Genomic DNA, 26,161 nt, shown 5'->3' on the forward strand with positions numbered 1-26,161 from the left:
AGACCAGAGCAGGGCCGGCAGGGGTGTGGGGTCCTCAGGGGCAGCAAAGAGGGAGGCATGGGCACTGCTGAGCCTCTAAGGTGGGAGGTGGGCTGGTGAGGCAGGAGCAATCTGTTCCATGATTTCAAGAGAGGAAATCTCCCTCCCCGACACCCACCTCCACTGCTGCTCTAAACGCCTTCCCCACCTGCTACAAGAATTCTACCGGGAGAGGGCATGGTTTCTTACCTCCTGCTCAGAGCTAAGTCATCAGAGAAGAAACCTAGGAATGTGAGAAGATTCCAAAGGGCAGTGGGTGTGAACTCAGGCATGAGAAAGGCCTGAATCTGAATCCCCCTTCCGCCACTCCCTTGGCGAATAGTTTAAGCTCCCTGAACCTGTTTCCTCATCTGTAAAATGGGGATAACGATTCTTACCCTGTGGGTTGATTGTGAATATTAAAAGGAATACCATGGGAGTAAGAGAGAAGGGAAAGCTCTCTTTTATAGGAGAATGCCAACTAAAAAATAGGCAGGGAATGATCGAATTAGAAAATCACCATTTGCAATCGATTTGGGCAAGGATTGCCAATGGAGGCTGAAACTATCAGATAAAATGTTGTTGGGTGACAGGATATTCCCATAGTGTCAAAGCGTCAGCCCACAGATGAGTCATGAATCACAAAGGAAAAAGGGCAACTTCACATCAGAGAGCTCTGACGGAAACCACCTTACCCAGGTGATGAAATTCAACATCACCGGTAATGTCGACAAACCAACCTCCCTCTGCTCCTGACAGCGTGCACAGAGGACACGCACCACCCCAGAGACTTCTTGCCAAAATGTTTAACCAGAACCTAATCATAAGGAAACAATCCAACACATCTCAATTGAGAGACATTCTACAAGACATCCAGCCTGAACGCTTCAAAATACCAATGTCGTGAAAGCAAAGAAGGCAGGGAGACTATTCTAGACCAAAGAGGGGTAGAGGGACATGACAACAGAATGCAATGCCCGATTCTTGAGCGGATCCTCGATCAGGAAAAGAAGCTATAAAGGACATTTTGAGGGACAATTTGGGAAGTAGGAATAGGAAGCGTGTAGTAGATAATATTGTGTCAATGTTACATCTCTTGGATGTGATGATGGCCTTGTGGTTCTTTTGGAGAATGTTCTTGTTCATAGGTGCTATGTGATAAAGTATTTAAGTATCTCGGTGTCTGCAATGTTCTCACAAATGGCTCAACAAAATAAATATGTGTATACAGAGAGAGAGCAAATGTGGCTAAATGTTTTTAAAGAGGGAGGGGGGATACCATGGTACAGTACCCACATAGTGGTTGTTTCAGCAAGCGCTGATCCCCAGGAAGAGCGGTGCACCCAGCGGCTAAGGGGGAGAGGCCCCAGGACCTGTTTGGGACCTGGTTTAAGGGCAGGCTAGGAGAAAGGGGGTAGGGGGAGGCTCAAAGCAGTGTAGGGTAGAAAGAACATAGAGTCTGGAGGCAAAGAGCTGGGTCTGCTTCTTAGCTGTGTGGCCTGCAGTGAGTCACTCAACCATTTTGTGCCTCAGTTTCCCCATTTGTAAAAAGTGAAGAAGGGTGCCTGCCTTGTGAGGCTCAAGTGAGAACACGGGTGAGAAATGCCTTGGGACCCTGGAGCCTGCCGCTGCGTGTGGACACTTCTGTCACTGCTCAGAACAGGCTGGTCTCCAGGCCCCAGAACACGGGGCAGAAGGGACATGTTAGGACAGGCATGCAGGTGGAAATGTAGGTGCCCTCAGGGATGGACTGTGGGCCTCCCTCTGCCTCCCTCCCTGGGGACCCTGTGTGGATCCCAGCAGGGCTGAAGAGCTGGGGAGGGGCAGGGACAAGCCCTTTGCTCAGAAAGGGGCCTCCTTCCCCCCAAGACCCCCAGGAGCAGCAGCTGGTTGAGGACATGCACTTCTCAAAGCATGCTGGGAAGGTAGTGTGGCCAGAGGAGGAGCTCCAAACCATTGCAAGGCCGTGCCTCTCATTTCTCCTATGCGACCATAAGTCCTTGAAGGCTCCTGCTGTGCCTTATCTTCCCCCTGCCCCCAACCCACACTGCTGGCCATGGGATGAGGGCGCTAGAAACACTTATCTCTGGGAGGGGACCCAGGCTCCAGCCTGGTCTGACTTGGCGTGTCACCTTGGATGGTGACACGCCATCCTTCTTCTAGGCCTCAGTTTACCCAGAATCCATAAAATGGGGTGATCCATCCCCCATCTGCTGACATCTGAGGGGAGGCAGCGTAAGAGGGGAAGAGTCCATATCTTGGAGGCCAGCGGCTCTATGTTCCAGCCCTGACACCACTGCTTCCTGGTGGAATTCAGGAGCCCTCACATTTCCTAACCTCCGTTCCCTTAACCACAAGATGGGGATGGCTGTGTCCATCGAGCAGGCAGGGTTCTTGCAATAAATTGAGACAAAATAGGTGCAAATAGCTGACATGTTGTTTATTGGTTCACTGTCTCTCTCCTCCCCTAGGGTGGCAGCCCCACGAGGCGGGGACTGGCTTGCTCACTGCTGCACCCAGCACTCGGAGAGGTGTCTGGAGCTCAGCAGGAGCTCACTAAATAATCGCTGATTGAATGGGTGGACAGAACAGACACTGGATATACGACAGCTCCCATTGTAATTCTAAAATGTGCTGAGACAAAAAGCATTTGACGTTCCTGGTTGTTGAGAAAGGAAACTCTAGAAAGCAAGAAATAATCTTCAGGGTTGGCACGAGTCTGTCTGTTGGTCTGTTTGCCAGGCAGTGGAGGACACTGGAGAGGCTGAGCTTATCTGGACCAGAGGGCAGACACGACGTGCCCGCGAGAGCCAGGCTGAAACACCCCTGAGCGCGGTGGGCGGAGGTGGGAGGTACTTGGTAAACTGGGGAGCCCCGTGCATCCTGTCTGAGAGGGCTCCCTTTCTCTAGCTGACTGTGGCCAGGTGGGAATGCAGCCTCGGTTTGCCAGCGCAGCTGATTGTACAAGACAAGCCAGAAAGCCAATGGGAAACAATTCATTTTTAAAAGAAAAACACAAATGAGAGCAAACAAAACCCATCAGTGGGCTGGGAGGGGCCCTGTGATTAGCCAGACCCTCTCGGAGCGTGGGCAGAAGGAGGGCGAGCCGGAAGGTGGAGCCCCTGGAGTGGCCTCCAAGGGATCCTTGTCTCTCCAGGCCTCTCAGGGAGTTCCAGCCGCTAAGACCCAGGACTCCACTTGGGAAAATGCCAATCTGCCATCCAGATCCGAAAGGCCAGGGTCAAACACAGCCGGGGAAGCAGCCACTTCCCTGGGTTCTTGGGCTCAGGGTGTATCCAGGCTTTGGGGCTCCCAGGCCCAAGGTAAGTCAGCCCCCATGGCGCCTGGCCCACGTAGAAGTTCAGGAAATGTTCATTGAATGAAGATCTCCAGTGTGACTTTGAGCACAGCCCTCCAGCTCTCGGCAGCATCTGTGAAATAGGCACAGTAATGTGGCCCCACCTACCTCACAGGGATAATGGGGAAATCAAGTGACATTTAAGGGACAAAAGTGTTTCCGAAGATCAAAAGTGCTTTACAAATGCAAGGTGTGGTCATCCTTGTTGTCATTATTATTATGAACAAGCCAATTTTGCCAGAGCAGAAGAGGGAGCCTGGGACTCGGAACAGCAGAGAATTTACAAAGACTTCACAAGGAGGATCCAGATGGAGCCCACCAGGGCTCATGCATGAAGGGGATGCGTGCTCACCAGCTCCAAGACAGACCTGGTCACAGGACACGGGAGCCTGTGCGACCTTCTGCCCAGTCACCTGGTGTCCAGGTCAGTGGGCCGCCCCAGTCAGGCCAGGCTGTATCTCCCCAGAGAGATGGCTTCCGGCAGAACACAGACCCCACAGGTGCTGCCCATGGAATATAGAAACTATATAAATAACATAAATATTTTCTCATATATCTTAGCTATATAAATTATTCTCTTTTGCCCTAAATACTATATATGTGAGGTAGACAAAAAATACCCTGTGAGTGTTTCCCTTAAAGCTGTAGAATGAAGGGTCAGTGGTCACTGGTCCCCAGGGGCCCTAGCAGGGCTGAGATGGACCTACGGGGGCAACTGGAAGAGAAAGGGGTGGGAGCAAGGAAGGAGAAGAGAGGGAGAGGGCTGGACAGGGAGGACCCCACAGGCCGAGGGGCCCTCTGAGCCTGCACCCATGCCATTGACCTAGTCAGTGTTAGTGGCCAGCCCGGGCCTCGGTCCCTCAGAGTCTGCCCTTTATCCTCCTGCAACCCCAGCACTGACGGTCATGGACTTGGGATGTGGGTGCCGTGTTGGTGGGTCAGGCCCCCTCTTCCTGCCAGATAGGCCTCCGCCGCCTTTTGCCAAGTGCTGAGCCTGAGTGGAGGCAGAGCTGCGGTCTCAGAGGAGCAAGATGGATGGAGCTGGCAGAGAGAAAGTCTCCATGCAGTCGAGGAGTGGAAGAAACTAGAAAACCAGTGCTCTCTCCTTTTTGCTCTTCCTGCCAAGACGTGGGCCAGCTGCTTGGGTCAGCAGAGTCAGTCTAGAGAGGGGTCTCAGGTCAGTTTGGCTTCTCCTCAGAGCCTCTGCAGCCAAAGATCCTTCCAGCATCTTGTAGGATCATCCTGATCCACTGAAGACAGGGCAGCTCCTGCACACCCTTGGAGGTCTCAGGGAGCCTGAAGTTTCCTGTTTCAGTAGAGGGTCAGCAACTCTGGGTTCAGGGAGAAAGGAAGCTGACAGAGGGCGCGGTGGGGCCGGCAAAGCGGCCAAAAGCTTCCAGAAGGAGGTCACTTCCTCCTGGCTGGCATCGGGCCCTGCTCTGGGGAAGCACGCAGCCTCCAGCAAAGTGACCCCTGCAAGGTCTTGGTCCTGCACCAGAGAGGTGTGTGCTGCTAAACAGGAACCCTCAGCCTGGCAGGCCCAAGGAGTGTGTGTGCCTGCATATGTGTGTGTCTGTGTGTGTGTGTCTGTGTGTGTGTGTGTGTGTGTGTACCAGTTTCTCTCTGCTCCTCCCACACAGAGCCTTGGTAGGTAGCACTGGAAATGTCCACAGGATCAGAGGAAATTAGTAAAGTCACTTCTATTTTCAGGTAAAAGCCAAAGCAGGGGGCCATTAGTAAATGAAGGGGGCCCCCAAGGAGCTGGGCTTAGCAAAGAGTTTCCTATGCCTATAACTCCAGCCTGGAAAAAAAACCCTTAACTAGATGAGTAGCTATGAGAGTAGAAATGTAACCAGAATCAGAATCATAAACTAACTCTCCTGTAATGAATGTCAGCTGTATTGGGGCCTCACAGGGGGATCCCAGCCACTGGGAGCTGACCAAAGTGGGCTCAAGGGAAGACAGAAACTGAGCTCCCCGTGTCCCTCCCTGGCACCAGGGGGCTGTCACCCTCTCCTGGCCTGGGACTAAAGATTACATGTCACAGGGAAAATGGGGAGAGGTCACTGTCTCCCTGTGCAACCTCGGTGAACTATCTGCGCCCCACCCTGGGGACCGGCCCTCCCTGCTTGTCTGGCCTCCGCTCAGCTCTCGAGACAATGGTGAAGCCTCCATGCAGGCATATTTTAAAAACCAAATCAAGGACACAGGGCTCCAGGGCACATAACCTACTTGGGTCTACTCAGGCCCAAACCTTTCTTTCTCCAAACCAACGGTTCCTCCCACCTGGCCTTCCCCCTTCTCCCGTACAGCAAAGCCACAGGGTAGTGAGGGTGTATGGCCCCAGGGCTCACTGCCACCTGAGCAGGGCCTGAGGCCTGGACTGAGCCATCCCAGCCAGACTCCAGCCCTTGCTTCCAGCTGACACTGCCTCCTTGTGCCTTCTTGGCCCAGAGCTCACCTCCCGACTTGTTGCTGGCTCTAGACCACTCACCCAGCACTCGAGATGACGAGATGTCCCCTTTCTCCCCTCCAAACCCTCAGTCCTGCCCTCCTCCTGGTCTCCCTTATTTCCCTCCACATCCTTTCTACTCTGCCCTCCTGCTCCAAGTCCTCAACAAGGCTGGGGATCCTCGGGGTCAGGGGTGGGGCCCCCACCTCTCTTTGCTGAGTGTTGAGGGAGGAAAAGGTTACCGAGACCCGGTGGAGAGAGGAGAAGGTGTGCACTGGTGCGTACATCAGTGAGTGCACGCACGCTGTATGTACTTGCCCGGAGGGGCCGGCTGGACAGCTGGGTGGCCTCAAACTGACCAGGGGCCGCGGGAGGTCCTGGCTTCCCGGCTGGCACACTGGGCAGCAGGCCTAATGCTTGCAGGTGTACACGAGCTCCTCCTGCACGCACTGCTGGCACTCCACGTAGCAGCACCACTGCACCTGGCAGTGGCAGGAGAAGGCCACCAGGCGGCTCTGGGTGTCATAGCCCCGCCCGCAGCACAGGCTGCTGCAGCTGGCCTCCCGGGAGCACACCCTGCCCGCCGTGCCCGGCGAGTACTTGCTGGGCCGGCAGAAGCTGGGGGAGTCCTCCATGTAGACGAGGTCCCCGGGTCGGGGGGCCAGGCCCTTGGTGGGGCTGCCCGGCCTGGCAGGTGCCCATAGCTCCAGGTGGCCCAAGGCCTCATTGGTGGCACTGGACACCTTGACAGCTGAGTCGTAACGCAGCTTCAGCACCTGGCCCATCTCGCGGAAGGGGGAGAGCTGCTTCCAGCAGGTGCGCACGGCGCAGGAGCCCGACACGCCATGGCACTTACATGTAGTCCTGAGGCCACTCTTCACGGCCTGCGAGGAGAGGCAGAATGGAGGCGTGGTCAGAGGCTGGGGCCCATGACCCAAACCTGCCCCAGAGCACCAACCCTGGCAGGGGAGCGTCAAGAGGATGGGAAAGAGAGAGTAGAAGGCTCACATGAGGGGGGCAAATAGGACTCAAGCTAGCCCACATGGCACCTTTGAGCAAACTAGCCCAAGGCTCCCCTTCTGCTGGGCAGAGGCAGTCCTGTGCCAATGTGCATGCCTCAGTGAGAGCAGGGTGGGCGGGATCTCAGCCTCAGCTGCTCGGTGAGTGCCTGCACGTTGGCACAGGGTGCTTGTGGAGCAGACAGCTTGCACAACTGAACACAGCAGCCCTGGTTTACACCAACTCAGTGATGAGGATACAGAACACAGAACTCAATTTCCTAAAGAATTGGAGCACTAGCCCCATCCAGCTTACTCATCCCAATCGACCTAGATACTTTTTACCCTCCAGTCCTCCCACTACTGGAGGGTAAAAGCCCCTTCCCCTCTCTGGGCCTCCTGTGTCTTCCTATCTGTAAAATGAGGAGTGGCAGGGGTTGTACTAGATCAGTTTTAAACAATGTTGGTTTCTAGGACCTCCAGGAAGGCCAGTCCTTGGAATGGATACCCCTCTCCACACATGTTCCTGCCTTACCAAGTCCTGGTCCCAAGCCTGGTTCCCATCTGCTGCCCAGCCACCAATGAGGCCCAGGGCCCTTCCCTACTTCCTGGGACCTGGTAATGGTCCAGTGTGGAAGTCCAAGGAATGTTGGTTGAAGGAACGAGGTTCATGCTGGGACAGCTCTGTGTGTGTGCTGGGGGCCAGGATGGGTGTCTCCTACAGACCCATGTCCCCAGCCCTGCATTCTGGCTGGGAAGGGGTTCGGGCCGCCCAGGAATGTGCTCACCTTGATGCCCACATGGGTGTTGTGGGCATCTGCCCGTGCTCGCAGGTCTTTGCTTCCTCTCTTGGGACCCAGGAAGTTGCTCAGGAACTTGGTGCTGTACTTGAGGTTGTCACCGCACACGCCCCACTGCCAGGCCTGCCGGCTTTCCAGGCCCGGAGAGTCATCGCAGGTGCAGCGCTCCATGCGCCCAGCGCTGCAGGCCCGGGCCAGAGTGTGCGTGAGGGCGGCCGAGGACACCGCGTACAGGAAGGCCGTCTCCTTGAAACCTGGGCCGGGCACCAGGAGATCCGGGAGGGAGGAGGAGAGTGGGCTCAGAGGCTGCCTGCTCCCATCTGAGGGCAGGAGGGGGCAGTGGCAGCGCTGTGGTGAGCAGGACGAGGGGCATGTGAACCTGAGGACATAGCTCAGGGCAGCCTCCTTGTCACCTGCACCTTAAACTCAGGCTGCAAGTTGCTGTTTCAATGGAACTTTCAAATTCACCACGGAGTATGTGCCCCGACTCTCAGGGTGGCAGGACAGTGGTTAGTGTCTCTGCTGAACAGATAAGCACACCACAAGGCAGAGAGAAGTGACTCAGGCTCCAGGTGAGGGCAAAACTGGGCTAAACCATTGACCGTGACTCCACATCAACGTGTAAGCAAGTTGGACCAACCCATTTCCGGGGCCCCTGGTCCCCTGAAATATGCCCTATGGGCTTCCTGTGCTTCATGATGCCTCTCACATGTCATTCTCTGCTACCTACTGTGGAGCAGACCCAGTGACAGAGTAACCTTGGGTCTCCTGCCTGACTTGTCCCAGACTGAACATCCACCCACTTCTGGGACCATCGCAACTCTTGCACTGTTGGGGCATGGCCCAAAGCTGGCCTCCCCCACGAACTTGCTACCTCCTGCCTGCTCTCCAAGGTGCCTGGGGTACTGGTGACCCTGGAGCATGGCACCAGCTCTGCCCCAGACCCTCCCCAGTGGTGGAGAGCAGCTGGGCTGGAAGGGGGCCTGCTGCTCCGGGATACCCTCACTGCCTTCTTATAAAAGCCCCTTGCTGCTTCGTGATAGAGTCACACAATGACCTGTTTTCCCCCTTAGGTTGTATGCTTTCCGAGGGCAGACGGGGTCTTGCTTGCTCTGTGCCTCCAGCGTCCTGTGCTGACAGTGCCTGGCTCTCTGTGACCTCACCAGATGCTTAGTGAGTGGATCGCTGGGAGGAGGCGTGGAAGGATGCAGCGAGGGAGGGAGGGAGATGGGATGGGAATGGAAGGGAAGGAGGGAATGATGGATCGATGGGTGTGATGAACAAAGAAACAGGTGAATGAGTGAACAAATTAATTGGGCCTGTCTCATGTTATTTGGCCAACTGTTAATTGCCCTCCATCCTTATCTGTTCTTACACCTTTGTGTGTGTGTGTGTGTGTGTGTAAGAAGCTGAGGAAGAGGACTGGGGAACCACCCATCTCATCTGTGGGCACCTCCAGGATGAGCTATGCCTCCTCTCCTCCTGTGTCTTCCTTGCTCCTCCATCTTCCAAAAACTGGGGGAAAGACTGGGTCTCATTAACTCCCAGGACTCTTCTCACTTGGGACTGTTCTGGGTTCGCAAGGCCAGTGTGGCCTGGGCACAGGCGCCAAGGGAGCAGGAAGGGCAGCCTCCTCCCCAGCCCTCCTCCTCCCCACCCTTCTCCTGCCCGGCCTTCCTCCTGCCCGGCCTTCCCCCTCCCGAGCCCTCCCCCTCCCCAGCCCTCCCCCTCCCAGCCCTCTCCCTCCCCAGCCCTCCTCCTGCCCAGCCCTCCTCCTCCCCAGCCCTGCCCCTCCCCACCCTCCTCCTGCCCAGCTTTCCTCTTGCCTGGCCCTCCCCCTCCCCAGCTCTCCCCCTCCCCAGCTCTCCCCCTCCCCAGTCCTCCTCCTGCCCAGCCATTTCCCTCCCCACCCTCCTCCTCCCCACCCTCCTCCCTACCTCTCTTGAGCAGGGCCGTCCTCCCCTCCAGGCTGCAGTTCCAGCGCTCATGCCGGAACTGGAACTGGCACTCGAGCAGGCTGAGGTGTGCAGCCTCCTGCAGGGTCTCCGCCAGGCCGGGCTCCCGTCGACAGAGCTGCTTCTGCCGGCGGGACAGCTTCAGCAGGTCACACTGCTTCAGGCGGGCCCCACCCTGCGCGGGGGCCGCCGCGGTGCCCAGTCCTGGGAATGGTGTCAGGACTTCCCGCCCGGTCAGGCTAGAGAGGGCAAGAGAGGGAGACCAGTGACTCTTGGGGGTTGTGACAGGGAGGACAAAGCATAACAATCCTTGAGGACGTGGGGCAGGTGAGAGGAAGGGGGCCTTTTTTGGGGGGCTTCATTTATTGCCCTTCTGGGAGGGAAGGCAGCCCCATGGGGCTATGTCCCCATTTTACAGAGTAGAAAACCAAGGTGCCTGTAACAGGGGCCAGTGCAGGATCTCAAACGCAAGTTTTTCAGATGCTGAAGTCTCTGCTCTTCTTACCCACCCTATTTCCCAAACCTGCCCAATCAGAAAAACCATCTGGAGTGCTTATTAAAAATATGGACTCCCAGGATCCATACTTGGCAATTCTGATTCTATTGGCCTGGAGTGGGACCTGGGGATCTGTGTGTTTACCACATTCCCTGGGCAGCTGGGATGATCAGGGAAGTTGGGGGAAATAGTGCACTTGCTATCAGCTGCTGCCTCAAGGCGAGAGCCGTGTCCTAAGAGGGAGCAGGCAGAGGGGTGTAGACAGCAGACCCCCAGCCATGTTCCTGATATCCCTCACTCCTTTACATTATGCTGTTGCCCAATAATCCCATGCCAGCTGAACTCGCTTCCAAAATTCCCAGGTAGATCTTCAACTATGTGGCCACTCAGTGCCTGTTACAAAGAGATGCTTGGGGCATACCTGGTTGGATGGAAGGAAGGAAGGAAGGAAGGAAGGAGGGAGGGAGAGAGGGAGGGAGGGAGGAAGGAAGGAAGGAAGGGATAGGTGGGTGGACGGACTGACAGATGGGTGGATGAAGGTGAAGGAGATTCACCTGAAGGCCACGAGCCCCAGACTTCTTATTCTACTCTACCCAAAGTCCATGGATTCTGGAGTCAGACTGCCAGGTTCTAAGCCTGATGCCACTTCCTAGCTGTGTAACCTTAAAGGCTTGGTTTTCCCCTGGAAAGTGGAGAGTGATCCTTTCTACCTCCTGGGGCTTCCGGGAGGCTCACATGAAAAGTACCAGTGCCTGGGACATGCTGGTTCACCTTCCTGCTAGCTGGAGTTTCTCAAAATTCCTTCCTCTTTCAAGATGCTTCACTCTCTGACCTGGGCAGAGTCTTCTCTTTGTCCAGATGAGGAAACAAAGGTTTTATGAAGAGGCAGCGACTGGCCCGAGCCATAGGGCAGATCAACAGCAAGGTGGGGGCTAGGATTAGAACTCAGCTTCCCTCTCCCCACAAGTGTCTGTAAGATGCTCTCCTAGTTCAAAATGTTTGCTGTCCCATACCCCGGTGGCCCTCAGTGTGGGTGGAATATACGGCATTCTGGGACCCAGGCTGGAGGAAGCAACCCCTCTCTGGAACATGCTGGTAAAAGAGACAAGGTGGAACCAGGCGACGTCTCTCAAAGCTCCTGCTTGGATGTGGCAGTTGTCACTCCTGCTCATGTGTCCCTGGCCAAGATAAGCCCCCTGGCCAAGTCCTGAGTGGCCAGAGAGGCCCATGGGGCCAAGGGCATGGCTCTCCTGTGTGGAGCCACCTGCCCCAGCCAGGACATCTGGCTGGATGCAGCATCCTCTCTGTCTGCCCCAGGGAGAGTGTGCATCCTGGCCAGGCCCCAGGTGCCCCCAGAAAGTGCCCATAGATTCCAAATCTGTCAGGTGCAGCCAGCCCAGTGTGGCGCATATCTCCGAAACCCCAGAGCAGAGACAGATGCTATCAGGCTCCTCCTGGCCCAGCCTGGCCCTGGGCTCCCCTCCCAGACAGGGTGAGGGCAGGGACCTGTTAATCATTAATCTGGGGGCAAATGGGTAAATTTCCAGTCCACCAGGTCTACATCCAAACCCCTCCCCGCAGCCTCTCAGGAAACCCTTCGAGCTTGACCGTTGGCAGGTCCAGAGCAGAATCCGATGTCAACTCCAGTTGAGGAGGCCCCGCCCTGACTGGCTTCCAGTGTGAAAGGCAGCTCAGGAGCTGCATTTGTGTGCCCCTTAAATGTCCTCCTCCCACACCAGGGGCTGGTGTGAGGGACAGCTTCTGCTGATACAGTTCCTGGCTTTCAGAAATTGTATCAGCTGCTTGACAGATCAGAGAACAAGCAAGGAGTGATGGGAATTTTGGCCAACAGGACTGCACATCCTTCAAGGCCTGTCTCAAATGCCATTTTAAGAACAATAGCTATTATTATATCATTATAGATACATTATATAATATATAATTTATATTATGTTATCTACTGCTTTTTGAGCGCTTATTACTAAGCCCTTTAAACTGCTATTGCAGAAACCTGTTGGGTTAGCTGCCTACCTGTTCCTTCTATCTATATGGTTACCATGTCGGCCATTTTTTATAACACATGACCTTGCTGCTCTGGCCTGTTGATTGGACTAGTGAGGGTCACATGACCCAAGCTGGGCCAATCAGTACGTTCTCTGGGAATTTGGGATTTGAGTTAAGAGAGCATACATTTGCTTTCTCTTTCTTTCTTTCTTTGGGTGACTGGGCCTCTAACTCAGGAGATAAAAAGAGGAAGCTGGTCCAAAAACAGAGAAAAAGAACAAATCAAATGCATAGAGAGAAGCAGAGGTGAGAGTAGGAGGGAGAATTTGGGGAGCTTTTGAGCCCCTGGCCCCAGAGTCTTCCTGAGGTCAACTGTGTTCTTGCTTGAGACACTCCTGTCTGCGGTATGGTGTCAGGGCTTGGAGTTGACTTGTCTAGGGTACCGCCCCTGACCACGACCTTCTGACAGCCGTGGAGCAGCAGCGTGCCCTAGGCTGCACTTGTGAGCCAGGCTCAACAAACACCCTTCCCTCATCCACAGGCACCTGTTTTCTTTAATTTCATGTAATAGACCCTGTGATTGATGGCCCCAGGAGTCCAGTATAAAGTCGGTTAATTTTATTAGCGGTAATGACACTTAGTAGAGATTAATGGTCAGGAAAGGCAGCCAACCGCACAGAAGCCGCAGGCCACGCTGGGCCCTGGTCTGCCCAGGGCTGCTCTTAAAGAGGGCTCCCCGGCACTGCCCTGGGGGGTCCCCACAGGGCCTGGGAAGACAGCTGGGGGACCTTCCAGGATCTAGTTTCCCTTTTATTTGTTTTCTATGTTGCAGTTTGGGATCATATTTCCTTTGAAGAAATAGTGCCATGACATCAAATTTAGAAAACAACTCAACTTAGTTCCTTAAACAGTGCCAGTGAGCTCTCACACACATGCCCATCCCACAGCATTTCCTAGGGAAGGTTTCTCCTGGACCTCAGAAGAATTCTAGGCATTGCACATTCCAGTCTGTTTGGGATCAGTGGGCATGATCCCCTCCGCTTGAAGAAACCATACTCTGACACCCCAGGCCTGAGAGCCCCATCCACCAGGCCTCTCTGCAAAAGTCTCCATTACTCACATGTTAGTTGAGCCCCATGAGAGTAAGATGTACAACCGGAGAAGATCGAGTGAGCTTCATTAGGCTAATGAGTCCAGACAAAGTTTGGGGTTTTAATGAAGACACTACCCCGTGGTCAGGTCAGATGCTATCAGCCAAACAAATGGCCAGTGTTCTGAACTGAAGAGCAGAGGTTGGATAACTTGCGAACCTGTTAACTGCCTTTCTGGGCTGGGGGACAAGAGCTCCTTCAGTCTCCTCCCCGACTCAAGTGCTCCTGAGCCACCGGGGACCACCCCCTCATCGGCTGCTTTGGCCCAGCTGGTCTCCCGCACTCCTGCTTCCAGACGGGTCCCCAAGGCTAACTCCAGCTTCTCTTTTCCCATTAAGAAAGCAACAACGCACGTGACCAGCTCCATTCTCCCCCTTCTTTGCCCCCAGCCTGTGCACGTCTGCTTCCTGCACCCCTCAGTCCATGGCCTTTAGCGGTCAGGTTGGTAAGAAGACTGGAAGCCCCCACCCCCACACAATGAGGTGCTTCTGGCTTTGACCCCAGTGCAACCCCAGCCACCTTGTTTCCCCCCAGAGTGGGAAAAGTCAAGGGTGCCCCTCAAGACTTCATCATATACACCCCACCCCCCAGATCTCCTCTGTCCACTCCTGGCGCTTCCTGCCCCTGCATCCTTTCATACATACTAATGTTCACCCCATCCACAGTGTGGGCTAAAGCTGCCCCATCCGGGATGACTTTGAAGGAAGCAAAAGAAGGTTCTCCCAGGCTTTGGGGAAAGACTCCCAGGAGACTGCTTTGGTCTACCATCAGCAGGACCCCAGGGACCACCAAACCCCTGAGAAGAAATGGAGCTCACCCTGGAACAATCACCCATGCCTGCGGGAGTGCGGGGACCCACGGACCTCAGGCCCCCAAGGCTGTTCTGGCCTGGGGAGTCTGGTCCCAGGTCTGCCCTCACTCATTGGTGGCCTCGGGGATGTCCGCTCACCCCCTGAGCTCAGTCCATCTAACAAATGCACATTGACCAGTGGGAGAGCATGACAGGAGCCAGACTGCTGGGCTCGAATCCCACCTCCAGCTCTGACTGTTGTGCTGCCTTGGGCAAGGCACTTTCCCCTCTGTGCCTCACCCGTAAAATGCAGACCATCACAGTACCTACCTTGCAGGGGTGTGGCGCGGATTAAATGAGTAACCTTTGTAAAGCTCCTAGAACAGTGCCTGGCATGTGGTGAGCTCCAGAGAAGTGTCCTTATGAGGCTCTTACTATGTGCCGGGTGTGTGCTGGGTGCTGGGACACGCTCTTGCCCTCGAGGAGCTCAGTCTGGAGGGAACTCACTTGGATTCAGGAGTACCCCAGACTCTCCGAGACCCCAAGAAGCAAGGGAACCAGCCGAGCTCCCTGGGGAAGAATCAGTAGTTGCTCAGGGACCCAGATCAGAACTCCTAGCCCCACCTGGGTGAGAACCTGACCACGGCCAGGCCTGTGCTGTCTGTAGTGGGAGGCCTGGGGGTGGAGAGGAGGCAGGAGGAAGCTCCAGGGAGTACTCCCAGCTAGCTGGGGAGGACCTGGCAGGTGCAGGGCATTTCCCATCACCTGCAAGTGCTCCAGGTTCTTTTTCACCCCCACCTCATCCTTGTTTCTGCTCGAGAGGGTCTGACGGTTCCAGAGGAGGCTGCCCCAGGAAGTGGGTGGGTGAGTGGGTGGGAAATGCGGACAAGGCTGGCAGTTCCCAGGGCACCAGGTAATGCCAGTGTGTCTGCACCCTTAGCTGGAGGGGCCAGGAGCTGTGCCTGGCACCAGGGCCCATGCCAGCTGCAGGCAGCTGCCTGGGAACCAGGAAAGCCTTGCCCTGCCTGGAGCATTGGCCTTGGCCCTGCAAAACCCCATTAGATGCTCCCGATAACAGGCTTCCGCTGCAGGGCCATTTGCATGGTGAGTGCGCCCTTTGTGCTTTCATCTCAAACATCTCAGTCCACCTCTCCGGGCCCTCACTAAATCCCCTACACACACACACACACACACAGTCACTCACTCACACTCCCCACCCTTACCCCACACTCTCCACTACCCACCCCTTCCCAGCAGGGGAAAGTTAGTGAGGGCACTTCCTGGCCCAAGAAGAGGGCACGTGGCTCCGCACAGTCCTTCTTCAGACAGGGGGCCCCTCAGCACCCACCCCAGGCTTCTCTCTCCTCCTCCTGTTGTCTGAGGGCCCCAAGGTTTATGCCTCTGACCAGCACATCCTTCCCTTCATCTTGCAGTCTCCTCTCTCCTCTGCAGGATTCAATGTGCCTCGCACCTTCTCCAAGATATCCTTAACGAGCAGCCTGCCAAATGGGCAGTTACCATTTCCCAGTTACCTTTACTCCAACTCCCTTCTCGCCCTCCTTTCACTCACTCATTCCTTTCAATGTAGGTATAAAGGACTTTACTGAGCTTCAGCCTCAGGCCTGGCTCCCATGGAAGACCAAAACGAGGGAGGCCACTCCCTCCTCCCTGTCTGGGTTCCCCTCAGCCCCTCCTGCGTCCAGCCTGCCTTTCCTCTCCAGCTCCTAACCTCAGAACCCACACTGAGGACTGAATCTCATCACACCTCCTCCCTGGAGCCCATCCCAGAGCCTCGTCCCCCACCCCACCCCTGGCTCAGAGAGAAAATCGCCTGGCCCAGCTGTGGGCTTTGTCTCTTCTAGAACAGCTCCGCTTCCTGTTTCACAGCCGCAGACGGGCTGCCCGCTGAGGATGGCATCAGGACGTGTGCTCACGAGATAAGTGGGCAGCCAGCAGCCCACACAGCAAGCATGCTTTGCATCTCAACAATCTCCGGTATTTAGAGCGTGGCTTGTGCAACATCTGCGGAGGAAATGCTTCCCCCTTCCTCTCTCCTGTCTCTCTCTCTCTCCACTCAGGCTCAGGCTGAAGCTGAGGAGAGGACGCCTTTGTCCCAGCATGCATGGATTAGGTGGCACCGTGGCCACGGAGGGTACCAAAAGTCACTCCTGTGCAGAGGAATCCCTCCCCTCCACCAGTCGGGAATTATAAACATCTCCCCCAGTTCCCACTGGGTCCAAATGTACACCATTTGAATCATTACATTTTAGGGCTGGAGAAATCCTTCAAGAGCACCCAGTCCGGAGGATTTGCCCTGATGGCTCCTGGGACGTATCCCAGAGGCTTCTGGGGGAAGGCAGGAGGGCAAGAGGTTTGCCAAGTGTGCAGGTCTCTGCTTTGACCTGTCTGGTGCCCTGGAAGTTCATGTAAGATTTATTGTCCAAGGTCACCCCCTGAGTTAGTGGCAGGGCTGGGACTGTGTTCCAGTCTCCTGACTGCTTCTATTAAACCCGGTGGTTTCTGCTTTCAGTTTCAGTGTAAGACTTCAGGGAAGAAAACCAGCCATCACCACAGCAAACGTCTAGGGCGATAGGAACACAAGACAGGTAGGTTTGAAGGGAAGGAAGCCCGGTCAGGACTCCTCTGACCTCCTGGGAAGTCTAAGAGGTGAGACCTCAGGAAGGAGAGAAGGACCCTTTGTTTAAAAGGCTACTTCTTCCTGGTATAAAACTCAGTCTCTTTTCAGCCAAAAGTCAGAAATAAAACTTAGAGGAGTGGCCTGCCTATTCATACTAAAGTGTGGGAGTCTGATACAATACCAGTACCTGAGAACATGCTTTGTTAGATAGAAGGAAGATCAAAGGAGAGGTTCTGGTATTGTGAAGAGAGAGAGGAAGGGGGAGCCTGGGGTGACGAGGGGTAGGGACAGAGGAGAGGGGTGCTGAGAAAAGACAGGCTGCCCCAGCTTCCTGGGCTCACAGGCGCCGCCCTGACCCAGGGAGGAGCAGTTTAGGGGGTTCGGGGTAGGGACTGTGGGGAAAGGCTAGCAGTCACTGAGGCTGTATCTCTTCGTGGCAAGCGACACTGCTACCCAGCTCTGCCCCAAACAGGGGAGCCTGGCTCCTGGGCTGCGTAACTTCTGCCGAGTCATTTAACCATGGTCAGTTGACCAACTAACCAGCTTGGCAGGCTCTTGAGTCGTCACCCTCTTCCCCATGGACAGGCAGGCTCGGGCTGGGCTGTGCACCCTGGAAGAGCCAGGCCCCTGGGGAATGGTTTGTGTGTGATCCCTCTGGGATGAGGACAGCTCCACTGTCTGCAGATGCTCTAGCAGAGATGTCCCACGCCACAGACTCCATCTGTCCTCTCGCAGTCCCGGGATGGCTCACACCCCTCCCCTCAGCTCCGGGACAGCAGGAACCTCCCAACCTGTCCAAGGAGCCACTCCCCGAACATGCCCAGGGAGGGACAGAGTGGTCAGCACAGCCCCAGGGGACGGAAGAAGTTGTGAGGGGCTCCCTCAGGAATCCAGCAGGGTCCTCCAGAACAACTTCCCACCTTGGACCGTCCTGGACTCAGAGCCAGTCAGGGCTGTGGAAGAGGGCCCCTCCCCTCAGGCCACTCTCCCCTTTGTCCTCTGCCGTGGCTAACTCAGTCTCACCTCCATGCCTTTCTTCACGCTGTCATCTCACCTGGGATGACTTTTCCAGCCCCAAATCCCTCATGGATCCCCTGGAGTGTTTTATAGCCACTGCCTTTTTCAACACTTGATTCAAAAATGCAGGGAATGGGAAAGGTGATCCTGAGGTCCCATCCAGCTCTAGCACGCTATGATGCTTGTCTGCCTCCTCCAGGAAGCCCTCCTTACTTGCCAGCCCCATCCCACTCTAACCATCCTTGTTCTTTGTCTTCTCCCACTTTTGTGGATATAGTACCATCAGTTCTGCGTGGTTGGCACTTTCTTCTTCCTCCTCGGGGCTGTACAGACAGTCTCCCCTGAGGTCCCCCTGTCCCCAGCCCAGATCCTGCACCCCAAGCAGACACCTGCTGGCTGCATAAATCTCTCAGATGTCCAACCCAGGCAGAGAGTGTAGCTCCAGGCTCTCCCTCAGCCTTACCTGCCCCCACTCCACTGGCCTCCGTGCTGTCTTGCTCCCAGCCTGCAGGGGCCACCTAACCCCCAGACCTTCCTAAGCTCAGGCTATGCAGGCTTTGGGAGGGCGCGGTTCTGGAGGAGCCTGCCTGTGGCCAGGCCCTACCCAGCGTCCAGACTGCAATCGCTGGTGCGTGCTCTCCCCAACACCAGATCTCAGGGCCTCCTGGCCATGGTCAGTCAGACCCCAAGTCCCTTGGCCCACTCAGCCCCTGTGGGGTGCTGCGATGTGGGGACTGGGAGATCCAGGCTAGTTCCCTCTGAAGTCAGATCCTGGGAACGAGCTGTTCCCAGGCAGCCGGAGCCTCCCTTTGATCCCAGTGAGGACCAGCCGAGACTGGGCCCAAGTCTTTCCTTAAAATTCAGCTGGCACAGCCTCTCGTGGTGACACCTGCTCAGAGTTTCCCACAGGTTCACAAACCCTTATCCACAATTCCAAACTCCAGAAAGCTCGGACAGCTACACGTTTTTTGTGCAGTTGTGGTGAACTCATATGGCAACAAGTCCTGACCTGAACCAGGGTGAGAATATTTATGGTCTTTATTTATCCCAACATGCAGGGGTTTTCTGCAAAAATAATAAAGTGTCTGGTTACGGGGTGCTGCCCTAGACCCTGCTAGGCTTGTTATGTTTTACACAGTATGCATTATAGTACCTTTCTGAAATCCAAAAAATTTTGAATCCTGAAGCACATCTGTCCTCAAAGGGATTGTAACTGTCAGGAAAGCAGACCTTCTCTGCTCTTGTCCTAAAACCAGTCTCTTTGGGATTTCTAGGACAGACCGAACATGGTTGTTTAAGTCTCTCCTGGCTCTTTGGGACTCCCCCCTACTCACCCATTAATCTTCATCTCTCCAGTGAGGGGCTCTGCCCTACCCCACAGCTCCTCTCGGCTGCCACCAGGATCCCCATGGAAGGCAGGAGTGGCTGACTTCTGGAGTCTGATGGGGGCACGTCTCTGCTCTCTGCTTGGCTTCTAGTCCCTGTCCTGACAGGCCAGGTGGTGGCCAAGCAGCGTGTGCTCCAGAGAGCCGAGCGTAAGCGGATGAAAGAGCGAACGCGATGGGGCAAAGAAGGAGGTTCTGGGGGAGAGGAAGAGCCAGTAAAAGGGAGCGGGGACTGCCCACCCAGACATTCCCTGTGGAGCAGGAGGCAATGCTGGGGACTGTGGGGGACTCAGCCAACAGCAGGTTCCCAAGACCTCTTCCTAAGGGGACCTATGCATGAATTGGAGACATGAGCACCTGAAAAACTGGGTAACAAACCAAGAGTTTAAGACATGCAGTATGAAAGATGCCTACGACGTATGCCAAGCGAAGGGTGTGGTTGACAGAGTGGAGGGCTCAGAGGGTCAGAGTTCCCGGGGAGGCAGGGATGTAGAGGTCGGCTCTGGATTCTGACAGACTGGAATTCAAACCTCGGTGCTGCTAGCCACTAGCTGTGTGATTCTGGGCAAGGCGCTTGGTCTCTCTAAGCTTTTTCTCCACTCACCTGTAAATGAGGATAATTATACCAGCACCTACCTCCTGGGCTGTCACAATAGTTAAATGAGATGATGCACATAAAGTACTGAGCACAGGAAGGATTCAATTTGTTCTGAATTATACAATCACTGGGATAAATAAAGATGAAGAGAAGGAACCAAAACCAAAGACACTTCTTAGCTTGGGATGCTCTAAGACTGACCACCAGATTTCTTGGATTCCTTATATATGAATAGCATCACAGCATTTTTATATACATTTATTTAACCCTCACAGCAACACTAGGAGGTAAGGATTAGCCCATTTTATAGATGGGCAAACTGAGGTCAGAGCAGCTGACCTGCCTTGCGTCATAGTTAGTAAGTGGTTGATAGAGGATTTGAACTCGATTGTATGACTCTAAGTCCAGTGCTCTTTATGCTATAGCAGGGCCTCAGGCCACCTCCCATCCTACTCAGGCTGATGTCAGAGTGGGGGTCTCCCTCACAGGACCTGGCCCACCTCCTCTGGAGCCCAACTTCTCCCTGAGCACATAATCCTGAAGGCAGGAGGGCTTCTCTTCCTTGGGAGATGCCAGCCCAGGAGTCCCCCTGCCCTGCTTCCCTCCCGTCCTTTTTCCCCTCCTCAGCCTCAGAAACTCCACCATCATCCACGGAGGAGACTGGTTTGACCGTGAGCCCAACACTCAAGCCCAGCTCCTCGAGGAATTATAGCACAGCCAGGGACAAGCCTGCCTAAATGTTTTCCCCAAACACAATGATTCTTATCAGTGATGTTTGGCTTGCAATCCACCACCCCAAAGCAGTAAAATGTATTTTACCTTTTCTTCCCTTCAACCCTGTTTTTCTCAAGACTCAATCAATTTCTAAAAATGTTTTTTTAAATAAAAACATACCATCCAAATACATAAAACACTTAGGAATAATTTTTTTAAATTATTTGCAAGGCGTGCACACTGAAAACTACAAAACACCACTGAAAGAAATTTTAAAAGCCCTAAATAGAGAGAGATGGTCTGTTTATAAACCGGTGGACTCAATATTGTTAGAATGTCAATCTTCTATAAATCAATTTATAGATTCAATGCTATCCAAATTCCAATCCCAGCTGGCTTTCCTATAGATATCAATAAGTTGATATTCAAATTTATGTGGAAATACAAAGAACCTAGAGTAGTCAAAACAACTTTGAAAAAGAAGGACAGTCAGAGAACTGACAGTACTTGGCTTCAAGACTCACTAAACAGGTAGAGTAATCAAGACTGGGTGGAATAAACACATAGATTAACAGAACAGAATAGAGAGTCCAGAAATAGGCCTTCATAATTGGATCAATTAATTTGTAACAAAGATGACAATGGAGAAAGGTTCATCTTTTCAACAAATGGTGCTGGAACAAGTGGACATCCACATGGGAAACAATCAACTTTGACCCTTACCTCACACCATACACACAAATTAACTCAAAAAGAATCATAGACCTAAGTGCAAAAGCTAAAGCTATAAAGCTTCTAGAGGAAAACATAGGAGGAAATCTCTGCCGCCTCTGATAGGCAGAGACTTCTTGGACAGAACACAAAAAAAGCACAAGCCGTACAAGAAAGAGTTGAAAAATTGTACTTCATCAAAATTAGAAACTACTATTCTTCATAAGACATCATTAAGAAAATGAAAAGGCAAGCCATAGATGGGGATAAAATATTGCCAATAGTTTCTGACAAAGCACTTGTATTCAAAATATATAAAGAACTTTTATAACCAGCAATAAGAGAAACAACCCAAGGAAAAAGATTTTCAAATGATCAATATGCACATGAAAATGTTCAACACACCATTCATTAACGGAAAAATGGAATTAACACCACAACGAGATACAAATACATACCCACTAAAATGGCCAAAGGTAAGACTGACAATAGCTGACCAGAATATGGAGTAATTGCAACTCTCATACATTACTGTGTAAAATGATACAACCACTGTGGAATACTATTAGGCTGTTTCTTATAAAGTTAAACATATACGTACCATATGATCCAACAATCCAGTCCTAGATATTTATCCAAGAGAAAGAAATACATACGTCCACAAAAAGATGTGCACATGAATGTTTATAGCAGCTTTATTTGGAATAGCCTCCAACTGGAAACAATCCAAATGTCTATCAAGTGGTGAACAAATAAACAAATTGTGGTACATCCATACAATGTAATACTACTCAGCAGTAAAAAGGAATGTGCTACTGATATAAGCAACAACATGGATGAATCTCAAAAACATTATTTTGAGCAAAAGAGTTCAGACACAAAAGGCTATATATCATGTGATTCCATTTATATGAACTACGACAGGCAAAACTAATCTATAGTAACAGAAAGCAGGAGCTGGTGGGGGAGGGTTGACTGCAAAGGGATCCTTTGGGATGATGGAAATGTTCCATATAGTAATGTGGTGGTGGCGGCTACACAGGTGTGCGCATTTGTTAAAACCCAAACTGTACACTTAGAATGCATGCATTGTATTGTACATAATGTTGATTTGGGGAAAAGAATTAAGCTTGTGTTTTGCTTCTTCACAACGATGGCACTTCCACAACCCAAGAAGATGGTTAGCAGCCCAACAACCAGCAAGGGTGAGCCTAGGCACTCAGTATGTGCTAGGCACCCTAGCAGGCCCTTTCATTCGTTGTCTCAATTAAGCCTTGCACCAGCCTTTAGGATGGGTATTGTCATCACCCAAAGCTCAGTAAGGTTAAGACATTTTCCCAATGTCACACAGCTAGCAAGAGGTGAGGCCAAGATTCAAACTCAGATCTAGCTGACTCAAAAGCCTGTGCTTCCATAAACGTCTCCGTACCATGCCGATAGGAAAGAAACCCAACCAGCGCACAAGTCACACATTTAATAAGCACCATCAAAATCAGCTACAATTTTAAAAGTAGCATCTACAAGAACTATTTCTAGTTACAAAGCCACTGGAATGACTTAAAGCTTGGATTGGCTGACAAGGCCTGTCATGTGCCCAGCTCATCACATAATACAGTGGTGTTCATTTAGAAAACTCTGTGAAAGCTAATATTTGCAGAATTCCCAAGCCATCTGAGCCAAAACACGAGCTCTTGAGTAATCCTAGACATCAAGCCAGGACCAGCCTATTAGGGTACCTTAGGGCCTCCAGATGCTAAAGACCTTGGAGGCAAGTGACTTGACCGTGGACAACACAGAGAGTGGTCCAGAGCCCGGACAAACCTGGGCCCCTGACTTCTGGTCTCCCTCCCATCCTGCTGTTATCACGCCATCCTCTGGGAGCCCACCTGACACCCCAACAGGACTCAATGCATTCTGTCCCACTGCTGAGGACAGAGGAGAATGCTGTGGCCTCATCCATCCCACTACAGCCAAGAGGGTCTCAAAGAATTAACTAAGCAGGGGAGGGGGCTACCCTGCACCCCCACCCCCTCTACAGCTCCTTTGCAGCTGCTTCCCTGGTGACCACACAGTATTAGCTCTGGACGCTGTTCTTTGCAGGGCAAGGAGCCCAGACTGGGGGCAGGACCTGGCTTCTATCCTGCCTCTCCCACTAACTTGCTGTGTGACATAGGGTGAGTCACTGAACCTTTCTGACCCTCAGTTTCCTTTTGGGAACTATTTACACCCATCCTATATACCTCAACAATGACTCAGGCTCAGATGAGAGAGGGGCCGTATAAGAAAGCGATTTGTGAACTGTGATACTAGTTAATACATTAATAACAACATCAACAGAATGAGGCACTAGGCTCGTGCAAAAGCACCAGAAGCAGTTGCTGGCTCTCTGTGGTTTGGGGATGCTGGTTGCTTCATCTGAAAATTGGGAATACATGACCTGCTTGAAGCAGGGAGTTGGACCAGGGATCTTTCAGGGATCACTTCCAACTCTTAAGTCTGTGATTCTATGATTTCAAAGACCCCAAGAAGATTGGCCTCACCTGCTCTCCTGATGTTTGAATTTTCTTTTATCGGGATGCTAAAACATTTCATCTTATAATAGAAATAAGATTTCAAATGCAAATGACCGGGAGAAGGGAGAGGCACATTGCCTCGCATTCTCACTACATTGTCTAAGACTGATATAGATTCCTTCCAGAGAGCAAATTCTGATAGGAAGCTGGAAAACCTGGCCTGATGGTCACAACAGGACTTCCTCAATGAGAACTCAGGATGAATCCTGTCTGTTCTCTGAGACCAAACACATAACAGCACAAGGCCTCAATTTTAGCTTATTCTCTGAGTATTTGTCCTGCACTCCAGACTGGGGTGGTGGTGGCTTGAGTATATTTGCCAGGTCTTCCCAGCCGGGGTCACAACCTGGAGGAGGAGGCTCCCATACTCGTATGACCCAATACATGGCTCCAATACTCAGCCCTCACCCAGGCCTAATCCACCATCCCCCTCTTGTTTCCAAGGCTGCCTCCTTGCTCACAGCCCTCCAATTCTAACACTGGGCACTACTACAGACTCCTTTCTCTTCCAAACACACCAGCCAGGGTGGTCCCAGCCACCTAGAGCCCCTCTACTCCCACCCCACCTGGCCCCCACCCCAACCTCAACCCCTAAACCCAAGCAAACAAAAGAATTATGGAAATGAGCTGGTGTCCCAGAGGATGCAGGTACCATTTGTCCTTGCACTGTCCATTCCAGCTGAGAAACCCCTGTCAGGGCTGGGACACCAAGATGCTGCACCTGGTCTCCTGAATCACCATCATCATCATCACTAGCATTAGTTGAGCATTTACCATGTGCTACACCCTGTTCTAAGTGCTTTACAAGAATGAACTCACGTAACCCTCATAGGAAATAAGCACTATTATCCTCATTTTACAGATGAGAAACTGAGGCACAGAGAGGTTAAGTGACTTGGCCAAGAACACACAGCTAGCAAGTGGCAGGCTTGGGGATCGACTGCAGAGTCTGTGCCCTAACCATTATATCCTGTCTGCTGAGGCAGCAGCAGTGCCTTCAAGCCTGAAATCCTCAGGAAACAGACATGTGTGTGCATGGCTCTTGGGGGGGATCTAGAGGCTCAGTCATACCAAGGCAGCCCCTTCTTTGTACAAGAGGGGTCACTGAGGCCCAGAGACTGAGTGGTCTTCCTAGGTCACCAGCAAGCTGAGCTTGGAGCTGGGGTTGGGCTGACCTCCTCCCCACCTCCACCCCCCCCCCCATATATTTCAGGAGAGGCCATTGCCCAGAGGCAAGGCACGTTTTAACCAGGGTCATGACCTGGAATTAGCCCACAGCCCTTATTCCAGCCTGTGCGGGACCTCTCAGACTCTTGCATGCCCTTCCCTGGCAGGTCCTTCAGAGCAGTCTCTGGCAGGTCACTTGCTTGGTGTTTTTGTTTTTGTTCTTTCTTTTTTTTTTTTTTTGTCTTTGCTGTAGTCAGACAGTAAACCTCATCCTGATTTGGGGTGAATATCACAAAGTGGCACGATTTAAACTAACAGACTGTACATATTTGGAGCAGGCTTTGGGTGGAGGTCAGGAATTTGCCTTCACACCCAAGACCCCATCTCCCACCCTAAGTCCCTGCAATTCAGGGTCAGAGAAGGAGGGACAATTGCCCTGTAACTTGCGCTCCAAACTCTCCCCGCTCCCACCCCACTCTCTCCCCAGATGTCACCCCGGCTCTGATGCTCCTTTCCCAATCATGTACACCGCCTCCCCTCCCACTCTCCTCGTCATCCTGAGAATTCACCCGACGCCAGGTCTGAGATGTGGTCGGGTTTCCCCAGCAGACAGCTCCCTGCAGCGTCTCCAGCTGACACTCCCCACGGTCCGTGGCTTCCTCCATTCTCCTTGGATCGGCGCGATCCCCTCCCCCGGCCTCAGTAACAACCCACTTCCACCCATCCTCCCAGCCCTCCGGTCTCCGCTCCGCTGGGCATGGGGAGGGAGCCTGAGGCAAGGACTGCGGCTGGGCAGAGCCCAGGAGAGGGGCAGACAGGCACCGAGTGAGGATCCGGAGAGGGCATCAGAGCGCGGGAGGGACACCTGGACAGGCAGGGATAGGGCGAGTCGGAGCGGACGGGGCCGGGGTCCGAGACGCATGCAGAGTCCGGGAGCTTGGGCTGGGGTGTGCGAGACCCGGCGGAGCGAGCGGGATGAAGTCTCGGACAGCGCGGGGTGAGAAGGGCGGCGGCTAAGGGGACTCAACGCTCGGACGCTAGAAGGTGCGATCGGGGCCTGAGCTGGGGAAGCCAGAGACAGAGCTCGGGGCGCGAACTGGGACCGCGAGGCGGGGCTGGATGCCTGGGGGCTAAGGTCTGAGTTCGAGATCCCGCCGGGGCCGGGGCCAGCGGGAGGGAAAAGTTGGCCCTGCTGCAGCTGGTGGAGGGGGAGGCGGGCGGCCAGGGCGCGGGCCGGGGGCGCGGCGGGCACTGACCCGAAGTAGGCGGCGGCGGCGGCGGCGGGCAGCGCCAGCAGGCAGAGCGCGGCCAGGGCCAGCGCGGGCGCGGGGCGCAT

At 53.5% G+C, this 26,161-nt stretch overlaps 1 protein-coding gene across 1 annotated transcript; it reads right to left on the reverse strand.

Moving 5' to 3' along the window:
- Positions 1–2,998: 2,998 nt before the first annotated feature.
- On the reverse strand, positions 2,999–26,161 carry WNT9B (Wnt family member 9B). Its single transcript, XM_058562052.1, has 4 exons — positions 26,082–26,161; positions 9,564–9,820; positions 7,615–7,880; positions 2,999–6,712 (listed from the first exon to the last, which is right to left on the reverse strand). The coding sequence occupies exons 1-4, from the start codon at positions 26,159–26,161 to the stop codon at positions 6,239–6,241; spliced, it is 1,077 nt and encodes a 358-aa protein (XP_058418035.1). The 3' UTR covers positions 2,999–6,238.

The sequence above is a fragment of the Diceros bicornis genome, chromosome 18, assembly GCF_020826845.1.
Source record: "Diceros bicornis minor isolate mBicDic1 chromosome 18, mDicBic1.mat.cur, whole genome shotgun sequence".
NCBI lineage: Eukaryota > Metazoa > Chordata > Mammalia > Perissodactyla > Rhinocerotidae > Diceros > Diceros bicornis.